The sequence below is a fragment of the Rhinatrema bivittatum genome, chromosome 7 (genome assembly GCF_901001135.1).
Source record: "Rhinatrema bivittatum chromosome 7, aRhiBiv1.1, whole genome shotgun sequence".
Taxonomy (NCBI): domain Eukaryota; kingdom Metazoa; phylum Chordata; class Amphibia; order Gymnophiona; family Rhinatrematidae; genus Rhinatrema; species Rhinatrema bivittatum.
The window spans coordinates 108507836-108520858 of NC_042621.1; the positions used below are offsets into that span (position 1 = coordinate 108507836).

Genomic DNA, 13023 nt, shown 5'->3' on the forward strand with positions numbered 1-13023 from the left:
CTTTCTCCATTGGGAAAATTTACCATTTAGCCCTACTCTCTGCTTTCTATCTTTTAACTAGTTCTCAATCCACAATGGGACATTGCTCCCTATCCCATGACACTTTAATTTCCTAAGAAGTCTCTCAAGAGCGAATTTGTCAAATGCTTTCTGGAAATACCGATATACTGTATCAACTGGCTCACCTTTATTCGCGTTTATTTATGCCCAGACAATGAGAAATATCAAAGCCCAACTATTCTGGGAAAGAGGACACAAGGTTGCATCCTCCTTAGCAAAAATATATTATCTGTAATACTTAGTGAAAGAATGCAGTGATGACCAAGCAGCTGCCTGGCACCACAGGAAGAAGACTGGGGTCTAGTGGAAGGAGCTTGAAAAACCCTGGGGGCCTGACAGTCTTTAAGCAAATACACTGAAGATTCTGCATCCTTGATCCATCTAGCCAGAGTTGCTTTAGAGGCCGCTGCACTTTTACCCAGACCTCTGAACAGAACAAACAATTTATCTGTCCTATGGAAAGGATTAGTGAGTTCAAAATACTTAAAACTCAGCCATCCAAAAATCTCAAAGATTTATTGCTGCCCTGACATCTCTCTTTAGAAATGAATGGTCAAGAAACAAACTGATTGTGATGAAAACACTGACAATACCTTCAGAAGAAAGGAAGGTACAGGGCAAAGAGATACCAAATCTGACTCAAACACCACAAAGGGGTCTCTATAGGAAAGAGCCTGAATCTCAGATTTGCTGAGCCAGATTGCTATCAGAAAAAACATCTTTAAGGACAAATCCTTAACTGACGCTGGTTTCAAAAGCCCAAATGGAGGAGACACTAAACCTTCAGAACTAATTTGAGATCCCACCAAGGAACTATTGGCCTAAAAGGACAGCAAAAGAGAAAGTGGATAAAGGCAATAAGATGTAAAATTAGCCATGTTTGAAAGTGTGTATTTGATATGAGTATGGAACCTCTTTGGATAGCTCTAGTCAGGCTATTCTTAATGGGGATTTGCATACAAACAACATGTTAAAGCAAAATTTTCCCATCACCAACATACTAGGGATAATATCTGGAGACCAAATGACCTAGTCAAAGGTTAAAAAAAAAAATCTTTCCGCTCATGCAAGTGATGTGATATTACGTACAGGAAATTTTTTCTCTGCTAACATTGCAGAATTTCATAATTTTGACATAGGAAATCCCTCAGTCTATTCACAACTATCACCCATGGCTAAGGGACTCGGGGTCTGGGTTACAAATTCCATCTTAGGCACTACTGAGTTTCAGAGCACTTTCAGATGCTAACAGCGGCAGCATTACTGGTTTTGCCCAGACACACCAGACATTCATTTACCTCCATTTTTCACAAGCCAACATAAAACAAAAAACCCCACTGGAGTTTATGTACAGGGCAGCAGAGAGATGTGCCAATGAAACGAGGGAAAATGCCATGCTGTCTGAATGTGCAGCAGCTTAGCCACATCTAGGCAGTGCTATAAATGTGCCTTCATAAGGGCCTAATTACTAGTGGAGAGGCTCTTCATGTTTATGGTAGCTCCCCTTAATTTTTTGTCTTTGAATACTAGATCTTAACACTCTGAAGAGGCTTGTGCTCATTGGATTGGTTCCTCTACATGGGTATTTACCTTGGCAAGGTCAAGCTGACGAACCTTGCTGCTGACGTTCTCTGCAAGGCTGCATGTAAAGCTGATCATCCCAGACAGCTGCCCAGCATCCCCTTCAATCAGCTGCAAGTTAGGGCTAGAAGAAAACCATGCAGGTTAAGTGCTCAGTTAATGGGAAAACAAACACAAGGGGCATGAAATATTAGGAAAAGGGCCTATACAACCCTACCAATTTATTCTAGCAAATAAAATCTCCAACGCCTTCACGAAAATCTTTTCAGAAAGCCGTGGGGCAGACAGGTAAGGTAGCCTGCAGAGTGCGGCAGTTGCTACTACCCTTAACAGAAGGTTTGCTGGGCAGATGGACCATTTTGGTCTTTATCTGCCATCATTCACTATTTTACATATAACAATTTAATAAAGTATTTTTACACCCCAAAGTTAACTCAGAAGAAATATTACTTATAAGATCCACAGTTGCTTACCCTGAGGAGTGATTAACCTAACAGTGATGAAAAAAAAAATATAATATTTAAAATGTATTTGGGGAAAGGACAATTTACATTGAGATAAAAATGCTGGAGCCAAGCACTGCTTACATCAGGAATGGGAGTCCTGAGAGGAGAGAATCACCTGCTGGTGGCTGAAGAGAATCGGTAAGTACTGCTTTGGGAACTTATTAGAACTTAAAACGTTTGGGGAGAATTAACTATTGGGGTATATTTTTTATTCTGCTTTTGTATCTGTATTAAATAGTTAGTCAGAAGCAGGCAAGAGCTAAGAGCTTTGTGTGTTTGTTTTTCCTCCCTCCCATCCCTTGCACACCCACCCCTAGCTCATCCTTTGATTTATAGACAGGAGACACTTTCAATTTAAAAATAATAATAATAATCAGCCTTTTATCTTTAACTTAAACTCAGAATTGCCCCAGGCCTTATCAAGAGTTCAATTACCCAATTTTAGATCACTACCAGATAAACGGTGAATACACTAATACATTTAAAGGACTCTGTATGCATTCCAACTCCCATAACAACTAAATGTAACTAGGGACTGAATAAAATTAAGATGAAGGCAGTAGTCCAGCAGCAAGAGGGGGGGGGGGGGGGCCTTCCAGTTTTTTGCATCGAGTGTCATTTGCAAGATTTTTTACCCAACGGTGAGAAGTTGTATGTGTGCATGTGATGCAAAGAGCTCCTGGCTCTCAGAGAACGAGTCAGATCTCTGGAGGTTAGAGTGGCAGACCTGGAGAAGCTGAGGCAGACAGAGGTATATAGATGAGACCTTCAGGTACATAGTAGCCAAGTCCCAACTCCAGTCTGGCAGCCCTGGTGCTGCCTTGGAAAAGGTCTACTGGTCGGAAAGCATCAACCTGGTGTAGCAGGAAATAATCCTGTAGCAAGGACCTGCTCTCCAGGTGATGTATTGTCCTCTCACGCCGAGGATGTCTCTCCCAGGGCTACTGCCCAGGGAGGAAGGGTTAGGTCGGCCATCATAGCTGGTGATTCGATTATTAGGAATTGAGACAGCTGGGTGGCTGGTGGGCATGAGGATCGCCTGGTAACATGCCTACCTGGTGCAAAGGTGGCGGACCTCACGCGGCACTTAGATAATATTTTAGACAGTGCTGGGGAGGAACTGGCTGTCATGATACATGTGGGCACCAAACACATAGGAAAATGTAAGAGGGAGATTCTGGAAGCAAAATTTAGGCTCTTAGGTAGAAAGCTGAAAATCAGAACCTCCAGGGTAGCATTCTCTGACATGCTCCCTGTTCCACGCGCAGGTCACCAGAGGCAAGCAGAGCTCCGGAGTCTCAATGCGTGGATGAGATGATGGTGCAAGGAAGAGAGTTTCAGTTTTGTAAGGACCTGGGGAACGTTTTGGGGAAGGGGGGGGGGGGAGTCTTTTCCAAAAGGATGGGTTCCACCTATACCAGGGTACAGGAACAATGCGCTTCCCGACCTTCTCTGTGGCTGCTGCAGACACAGAGCAGATGCCTTCTGCAGCTGGATTTTGGCACATGTGTCACAGCCAGAGCAGCTGGGCAGTTTGACTCAAGAGCCACAAGAGAACTCTTAGTGTGCCACATGAAACCTGCAGGCTGGACATTCGAAGCTTTTATAATGAGATTGTTGGTCAGTCCCCGGTAAAAGAATAGGGTTACTTGCTTGTTTTTTTATGCTCCAGAAGTGCATGGGAAATAACTGAAAAAAATCCTAAGTGCTACATTATGGCTCTCTGATGGCAACTGAACAAGGAGAGAAGTTGTCCAGGGAGGAAAGGCAGGGAAATTTATGCACAAATGCATAAGCACCGAAACACTGTGTGGTTTCACAGAATGCAAGTCAGTCAAAATCACAATGTAAGAAAACTAACACAATTTGGTATTGAAGATGCTTTTATTAGGTTTGCAAATGTGTTAAGATACTGCTTTTCAGCATCTTGCCATCCTCAAACATTCATTAGCCTAATAAAAAGCATCATCAAATGTTCCCAAGGATTTTTTTTATAGAATGAATTGTTATTAATCACAGCAATGTGGCACAATGCAGATTTCTATCTCATCTTTTTGGGGAAAAAAAAGAGACGGCTCAAAGCAGCTTATGATAGATCAAGATTAAATAAAATAATACATTATTAAAACAATATAAAAATCTCACCCCATGCGCTGCAAGGCTGTCATCTTACTTTCAATAGTGCTTTGCTGGCCAACAAGCACCTCCAGCTGCGATTCCACCTCCTTCTGCAACAGAATTCAAACCCTCAGATTTACCCTCCAACCTGCTCCATTCGTTCAGTCAAAAGAAAGACAGACTTGCTCCCATAAACACAAGGAGAAACTTCAACACAACACATTAAAACCCTCCTCCTTTGCCCAACTTGCATCTCTCAATGAATACTACCTTTCACACAACATTTTTTAAAATGCTTTATGTCAAAACGTTCTCAATTCTAGTCCTCCTGGGTCACAAACAAGCTTGGTTTTCAATGACCACAATAAATAATCAGCAGATATAGTTACATAGAAACAGAACAGGACTACTTGCTCCACCTAATCTGCCTACTGTGCTGTCACAGGTCTTGCTCTTCCCCCTTTCTCTGTCACTAAGGACTCTGTGTCTATTCCATTCATGCTTGTATTCTGCCACTGTTTTGTCTCCTATAACCTACTCTGGAAGGCTGCTCTAGGTCAGTGCTTCTTAACCCAGTCCACTGGGCACACCTAGCCAGGTTTTCAGGATATCCACAATGAAAATGCAAGAGACAGATTTGCATGCACTACTTCCATTTTATGCAACTCTCTCATTAATTTACTTGGACATTTTAATTACAGTCATTCCATGTTTAGATCACAATGGTTTACAAAGTAACATTCATAGTTATTACTCAAAGGTTGGTTACAGTGTTGTTATTCATGGACATGAATTAATATTAATAAATGAAGTTATCTAGAGTATATTAATAATTGATCTAGTCTTTAAGGTAAGAAGTATGGCAAGTTAAATCGAAACGATAGTCTTCACATTATAATCAGTGTTTGAGAATCGTATATTCTCTCGGTTGGTTTCATCTGATTTGATTATTACTTTTTTATCCTTAATGTCTTTTACGGTTCAATATATTCTGCAGTTTTTAGGTTAGTTCATAAGCATTTTTAAACAGCCATGTTTTTAACTCACATTTAAATTTCTTTCCATCTGGTAAAATACTTAACGTTTCAGGCAGAGAATTCCAGAGCTTTGGACCTGCTATGGAAAGCACATGATCTCTTATTTGTGTCAGATGGGCACTCCTTATTGTGAGAATATACAATAGTCCTTTATTTTGGGATCTTAGAGATCTCTATGGATTGTAGGATTGTAGTGTTATTCCTAACAAGCTGGAGTTATCAGAATTAATGATGTTGAATATAATCATTAATACTTTAAAAGTATATTCTGGCATGTACTGGTAACCAATGCAGTGACATAAGTGAGGTGTAATATGATCATATTTCCTAGATCCTAATAAGAGTCGCAGTTACTAATAGCTGTAGAGGTTTTAAGAGACATGCTGGTATACCTAGAAGCAAGGAGTTACAGTAGTCTAGGTTTGAGAAGATTAGTGTTTACAATACAGATCGGAAGTCAGCAAAAGTTAATAATGGTTTCAACCGATGTAGGATACGCATCTTGGCGTAACCTGTCTTAATTTATCGATATGCATTTTCATTGTAAAGTTCTCTAACTGTATATTAAATTCTATACTTGATTTGAGGGATTAATTTGAATATTATCCAGGTTGAGAGCAGGTGGTTTGACTAACGAGTTTCTACCTCGTTAGTCAAATGATTTCGGTCTTTTTAGGGTTTAAAGTTAAAGTTGCGAAAGTTCTTGTTGTATTGCTTTCATACAGATAGAGTATTGAAGCTGTATTTTCATATGATTTAGAGAAATATGGCCTAGCCCAGAAGGCTGCTCAACCTGCCAGGCTGCCCGAGATCCTGAAGCTCCTCTGGAGGTGGGAATGGATGTTGGATCGGCGCACTGAAAACAGAGATTAGAGGGAAGAGGAATCCTTAGATCAACTCCCCCCTCCTTATATTTTTTAAATTAATCTTTACCTGAGCTCTGCCCGTCCCGGTTGAGTACAGAGTCGGTCTCTGGCTGCAGAGGGAGAGGGCATATACCTTCACCGCCGCGCTCAGCTTCCTCAACTGCTTGCCTTTCAGCTGTTTTTTTTTTTTTTTTTTACAGCTAAGTCCATGCTGGCAAAAAAACAGCTACAGGACCAAGGCACTCATCTGAGGGAAGGTTCCAAAGAAATCCCCTAACTGAGGGAGGGACCATTTGGTATCACCACAGGACAGCAGGGCAATAAACTTCCTTCTTCTTTTCTCCTTCTCTTAAAAAAAACAAAACAACTTTTAGCGCAATCCCTATTAGGGAGATGCACATTCATCATCTGCTGGAGATGGAGAATGCTGGCGGGCTGTCAGTGCAGGAGTATATATACCGTTACGTCAGCTTTGCTCCATCTCCATTTGCTGGTAGAGGTACATAACCCATTGTTCATGGATCCTCCTATCCAAATGCTAAGAAAATGATGGCTTTCTCCAAACGTACCTAGCTAACAATGGTTTATGGACTTTTCCCGCCTATAGTGCGACAATCTTTTATCATATATAAAAGATATAATACATCTTCCTCAAATGAGTCAACATAAAGGTTCACAATATCCAGTACAATCTGGGTTCTCATTCCTACCCCATGTGTCTATAAAAGTAAACTTCAGTTTGAAATGTGAAATAATTTTCACACAATATAATTATAGCAAGACCATAAATAAAAGAAGAAGGAATTCTCCATTGGAAAAGGTCTCTGATCTAGTACTGTCTTAACTAACCTCAATGCTGCATCCTGAGGTACATTAGTGCTCGACGACTCCACATTCATAAGAGGTAATTTTCAAAAGAATTTACACGTATAAGAATACAGAGAAAAACTCTGTTTCATCCTGTCCAACTTTTTTTTTACATGTTTTTACCATTTTCCCTAATTTATTCCTGTTTTTCTCTATATTTTTGTATTTTGCTTAGTTTGTTCATCTTTATTTTCTCATATTTTGATTCACTTAACTTTTTTTTTTTTTTTTTTTTTTTACACTTCTTGCCTTTATTCTCTCTTCTCCACCTTCTCATTGTCTCTGGTCTCTTTGCCCATTCCCTTTCTCAAACTCACCACTTTTTTCCCCCACCAGCAGTCAACAGATCTGATCTCTCTCCCTGGGTAAGGACCTGCCAGCAGCAGGAACTCCTCCTGGGCTGAGGCCTGAAGTGACTGCTCCCATGTGCAGGTCTCCTGCAGACTAAGCAGCTCTCCACCTGAGCCCGCCACAGCGGAAGAAGCTCCTCTCCCTGGCTCATCAAAAGACACACGTAGCTAAACTGTGGCATGTTTACAATGATGTCACTACGTTCTAACAGCTCACTCCCTCCTGAGCTTGCAGTGCTTCCAGAGCACTTAGATTTGACTGTGTAGCCATTTTTTTCTTCCCTGATCAGGCAACCAATGTGCCCCCCCTTCAGGAATGTTCAAGCCCCCCCCCCCCAGTTTGCTCAACCCTGGATTAGAATATAAAAAGTTATTATATAGTCAAAACTCCTACCCTGAAAACCATATAATTGTAAAACATTTTAAGAATGGCCAAGAGACGCCTTTTCAGCATCAAATGCCACTAACATAGGGTCTTATAAAGCCGTCCCAACATGATTAAAAAGCTATGAGTAATCTTCGCACTGGATCTTCTGGTACAAATAAAGCCAATATATCCCAGGGATACAAGCACTGGCATTATGTATTTCAATCTATTAGCAATTATCTCAGCATAAGATTATATTATATAATTATAATAGCAAGTATGTTTAAGCTTTATAAAATCGCTGGGCATACAGACAGATATGGTTTAAGGGAGAAGAGTCAACATGGTCATTTAGAAGGGTGCAGAGGAGGGCGACAAAAATGAAAGAGGATGGAACATCTCGCCTATAAGGAGAGGTTACAGAGGCTAGGGCTCTTCAGCTTGAAAAAGAGATGGCTGGGAGTGGACATGATAGAAGTCATGAAATCATGAGTGGAATGGAATGGGTAAAGGATGGTTATTTACCCTTTCAAAAAATAATACTAAAACAAGGGGACACTCCATGAAATAACAACCAGAAGATTCAAAACAAATCATAGAAATAACTTTTTCCCATCGATAGCAGGGCTGAATTAGCCATGCTGTCATGGGAACTGTCCATCAGGCCCGGAAGGTGGAGCTTCTATAGTAGAATACAGAGCTTTACTCTGTGCGCCTCTACGGGCCTTCCCACGCAGAACAACTGATTCTCCACAGTCTGTTCTTTCCGGGCGTGGGATCGCACAGGGGGCTTCTTTCTCCTCAGCAAAAGAAGAAGAAACATGTCTAAAAAACTGGATCCAAGACCGTCTGGATTTAAGTCTTGCTCATGTGGAAAAATAATGTCCATAACAGATGGACATGATTTTTGTTATCGGTGCTTAGGTGCCGAACATGAGCAGGCCTCTTGCCCCCACTGCAGCCAGATGTCTCCTAGAGCTCAGCGGCAGCGAGCTCAGCGGATCCAGCAGTTAAAACTCGCAATGGAGGGCTCCTCTGCTCCTCCTTCGGAGGCCCATTCCTCTCTGGGGCCCAAGAAAGACAAGGCCCCAAAGGTAAGATGGGCATCGTCGATGGAGCAAATTAAAGTGGGGGGAAGCACGGATGAAAAAGGTTGGGGGAGGCATTCTAAGGCCTCACGAATATCGAGGGAGCCAGCCGTACACCGGAGGTCCGCTTCCCACCAGCGTCAACTTCAAATTCGAAATCAGCCACGGGAGACCAGTTGCACAAAAGTGCAATGGCTCCCCCCAAAACAGCGTCGAGACCGAGGCATGCCAAATCGACCAAGCAAAGGGTCGAGGCCGACACAGACCGCTTACAAAGGCACGCGACTTGCCTGGCTCGGCACCGACGATGCATAAACAGTCGAAAGTGCCTCATGGAGCATCAGCATTGGCGCACAGAGCGTCGGCATAGACAAGAAAACAAAAGCCTCCACCGAAGACAGGTACTCAAAACCAGCCATTCACAGGAATCGCCTGCATCCAGGCATGCGGTGAGGAGCACAAGCAAAGGCAGGAAGATTACACCTTTGGAGGCCTCTAGTAGCCGCCATTCCCCACAAGTCTCCACTCTCACTCAGGAGAGGATTACGCCCGACAAACGTCACGTTCATCTTCAGTTTCGTCCTTTCTTCAAAAAGAAAATTGAAAAATTTGTTCATAATCCTAGGATCTTGTTCTCGATTGTAAAGAATTTAACAAAAAACCCGAGTGAAAAGGATGTCGATTTACCAGAAGAAAAAACTAATGGAATAGCTCTGTTTTTTAAAAACAAAATTGATTTATTAAACTCCAAAATTATTTTAAAGTCTAATCAAGAAATCAAGATGCCCAATAAAACTGAAATAAACTGGAGTGAATTTGAACCTACCTCAGTACTTGAAATTGAATCACTCATAAAAAAAAGAATCCAGCAAGACACCCAATAGACTACATTCCTGTAAAAACATTAAAACCTATCGCTGACACAATTGCGCCAATCATTGCTAGCATACGGGCCGATACAGTAAAGTCCACGGGAGAGCGAGCAAATGCCCGCTCTCCCGGCGCATGCACAGGCCACTCTCCTGTGCGCGCGATTCTGTATGCAAATTAGGCCCAGCGGTAAAAACAGGTAAAAGGAGACGCTAGGCACACTAGCGCGTCCTTAGTGCCTCCTTTTGGACCTGAGCGGCGGCTGCAGCGGGTTTGACAGCCGATGCTCAATTTTGCCGGCGTCGGTTCTCGACCCGCTGACAGCCACGGATTCAGAAACCGGATGCCGGCAAAATTGAGCGTCTGGTTTTCGACTTGCGAGCTGACTTCAAATTTTTTTGGTTTTTTTTTTTATCTTTTGGTAACTTTCGGGACCTCCAACTTAATATCGCCATGATATTAAGTCAGAGGGTGCACAGAAAAGCAGTTTTTACTGCTTTTTTGTGCACTTTCCCGTTGCCCGAAGAAATGGGTAGGCGCTAATTTCTGAAAGTAAAATGTGCGGCTTGGTTGCACATCTTGCTTTGTGAATCGTGCGGGAATACCTAATAGGGCCATCAACATGCATTTGCATGTTGCGGGCGCTATTAGGTTCGGGGGGGTTGGACGCGTGTTTTCTGTCCCTTATTGAATAAGAGGTAACGCTGGCGCATCGAAAATGCGCGTCCAATGGAGGGTTAACAGTGCGTTCCGTCGGAGCGCATTGTACTATATCAGCCCGATAGTTAATTTATCATTGATGGAAGGTATCGTTCCCGAGACTTTGAAAAACGCCATCATTAAACCTATTCTTAGAAAGCATAATTTGGACAACACTCTAAGTAATTTTAGACCTATTTCTAATTTATCTTTTATTACTAATATTTTAGAAAAAGTAGTTCAACTTTATTTATTAATTTATTTAACAGTTTTATATACCGAATTTCTTGTAACAGGTTACAAATCAAAACGGTTTACATAATAACAATAACAGTGCCTCAAATAGTGCAATTACATAAAACAGAGGAATACAGAACTAGGATCATGAAAATTCAACTTGATCATTTTTTAGAGTCAAATGATATTTTATTTTCTAGTCAATTCGGTTTCAGAAAGAATTTTAATACGGAAACTCTTTTACTCGCATTGACCGACACAGTTTTAAGAGGCTTTGATACAGGTAAAAGTTATTTTTTAATTCTTTTAGATTTATCCACGGCCTTTGATACCGTCCATCATGATATTTTAATTACTCGTTTAAAAGAAATCGGAATCACAGATAATATTTTAAAATGGTTTACCTCATTTCTCAATAACCGCTCTTTCCAAGTCAAAATAAAGAATTATCTAGAAAAATCTCACTTCAGACAGGAGTACCCCAGGGGTCAACGCTCTCAGCAACCCTTTTTAATATCTGTTACCGATCTGTCATCTCCTCACAGGGATAGGTTTAAAATTTAATGTTTATGCCGATGATATTCAGTTTTTAGTTCCCATAGAAAATATTGATTTCACGTATAAACTAATAACTATTTATCTGAATACTATAAAAAAAACTATTATTACAAATGAAATTACTTCTTAATATGGAGAAAACTGAAATATTATTAGAAAGAAAATATTCACAACAGAATATTCCAGCGTTTAAGTTTGAAAATATCAATTTGGTACCTTCACCATTTGCCAGAGATCTTGGAGTGATAGTGGACTCGGAACTGAATCTGAAAAAACATATCGCAACTAAATTAAAAGATGGATACTTTAAATTGCTAACTTTGAGAAGACTGAAACCATTATTGGAACCACTGTTTGCTAACCTAGATTATTGTAATGCTTTGCTGCTTGGCCTTCCTCAGACTACTATGAGACCTTTACAGGTACTCCAGAATACTGCGGCTCAAATCTTGACAGGAAAAAAGAAATTTGATCACATCACTCCAACATTGATAGCATTACATCGGCTACCAATAAATTTTAGAATACTATATAAAGCCGCGTGCATAATACATAACAATTTATCGAGAAAAATGCTAAATGCTGCCCTATGGCTGCATGTTCCGCAGGGAAATTTAAGATCAGCCAATAAGGGACTTTTATCAATACCCACAATCAAATCAGCTCACCTCAGTCAAGTCAGAGAGAGAGCACTGTCAATTGCAGGATCAAAACTGTGGAATACACTACCAACTCAATTAAGGCTGCAGCAGGAAAAAAAAAGCTGAACTTAAAACATGGCTGTTCAATGCCGCTTACACTGAAAATGAGAAATGAGTTTTAATACCCACAGCTGATTTTTCTTTATTTTTAACCTTAAAATGCTGGAAGCACTATATTTATGCTTTAGTATTTTATTGATTTAATACTTGTTTTATTATATTCTATTTTAACAGCTAATGTGTTTTTGTAACTTTCATTTTTTAATTATTTTAGCTGTTTAATTCTTTTACGACCGATTCTAATTTTCTTACTTTTATATATTTATTGAAATGTTAACCGCTGTGAAGGCTATGCTGAGACAACGGTATATAAATGATAAATAAACCTTAAACCTTCTCAACTGTGAGGGTTCTCTCAGATCATTCATGACGTAGACAACTTAGCAACAGGGGACTGGGGCCCTGTGGGAAATATGCGCTTGCCAGCAAGCCACATCAGGGTTAAACACTAACTTCCCTTCTCCCTGACATTTGCCTGAATAAAAGCATCACTTGTGCTTAAGTCTCTGCCTGGGAAAGGATACCTGTTGGCCCTGAATTCCTGGGGGAGGGGCTGGGTTTTCCCTAGTCAGAGGCAGGACAAAGTCAGGAGGTATAGATTTCAGCAGCCAATGATATGATCCGTGCACACCCCCTGAGCCAAAGCCAATGGTGTAATGACTCTTCTGTTGCTATGGGAAAGTAGCCAATCATGTAATGATACATCATCTGCCTTTGTATGAATGTACAATAAAAGGAAGAGGCTCGGGAGGACAAACCCTCTTTGCCTCTTTGCCTTCTCTCTTCCTGCCTGCCATGAAAGCTGTCTGAGCCCTCTTCATTACTGCTATATCTGGTGACCCGCGACAGTGATGATAAACTCCATGCTTATTTCGGCTGGTCATAGCTTAAAGGTACGTACCCGTTCAACAGATTTGCAATCGTAATAATTTTAAAAAAAAGTACTTCTTAGTAATTTTTAAAAGTATTTCTCAGCAAGTTTGTTCCCCACACTCGTAAGCATGGGTAGTGATTTGACTATACAGCAGAGGCTACATGCCAGGAAGCTGCAGCAAATC

The 13023-nt window shown here is 40.9% G+C and overlaps 1 protein-coding gene across 1 annotated transcript in view; it reads right to left on the bottom strand.

The window, feature by feature from the left end:
- The window catches only part of COG4 (component of oligomeric golgi complex 4), a 154353-nt gene that overhangs the window by 129293 nt on the left and 12037 nt on the right, over positions 1 to 13023 (bottom strand). The window contains exons 2-3 of the mRNA XM_029608911.1: positions 4293 to 4375; positions 1651 to 1765 (exon numbers count right to left, since the gene is read on the bottom strand). Of these exons, the coding sequence (XP_029464771.1) occupies positions 1651 to 1765; positions 4293 to 4375 (198 nt within the window). The remainder of the gene's footprint in view (positions 1 to 1650; positions 1766 to 4292; positions 4376 to 13023) is intronic.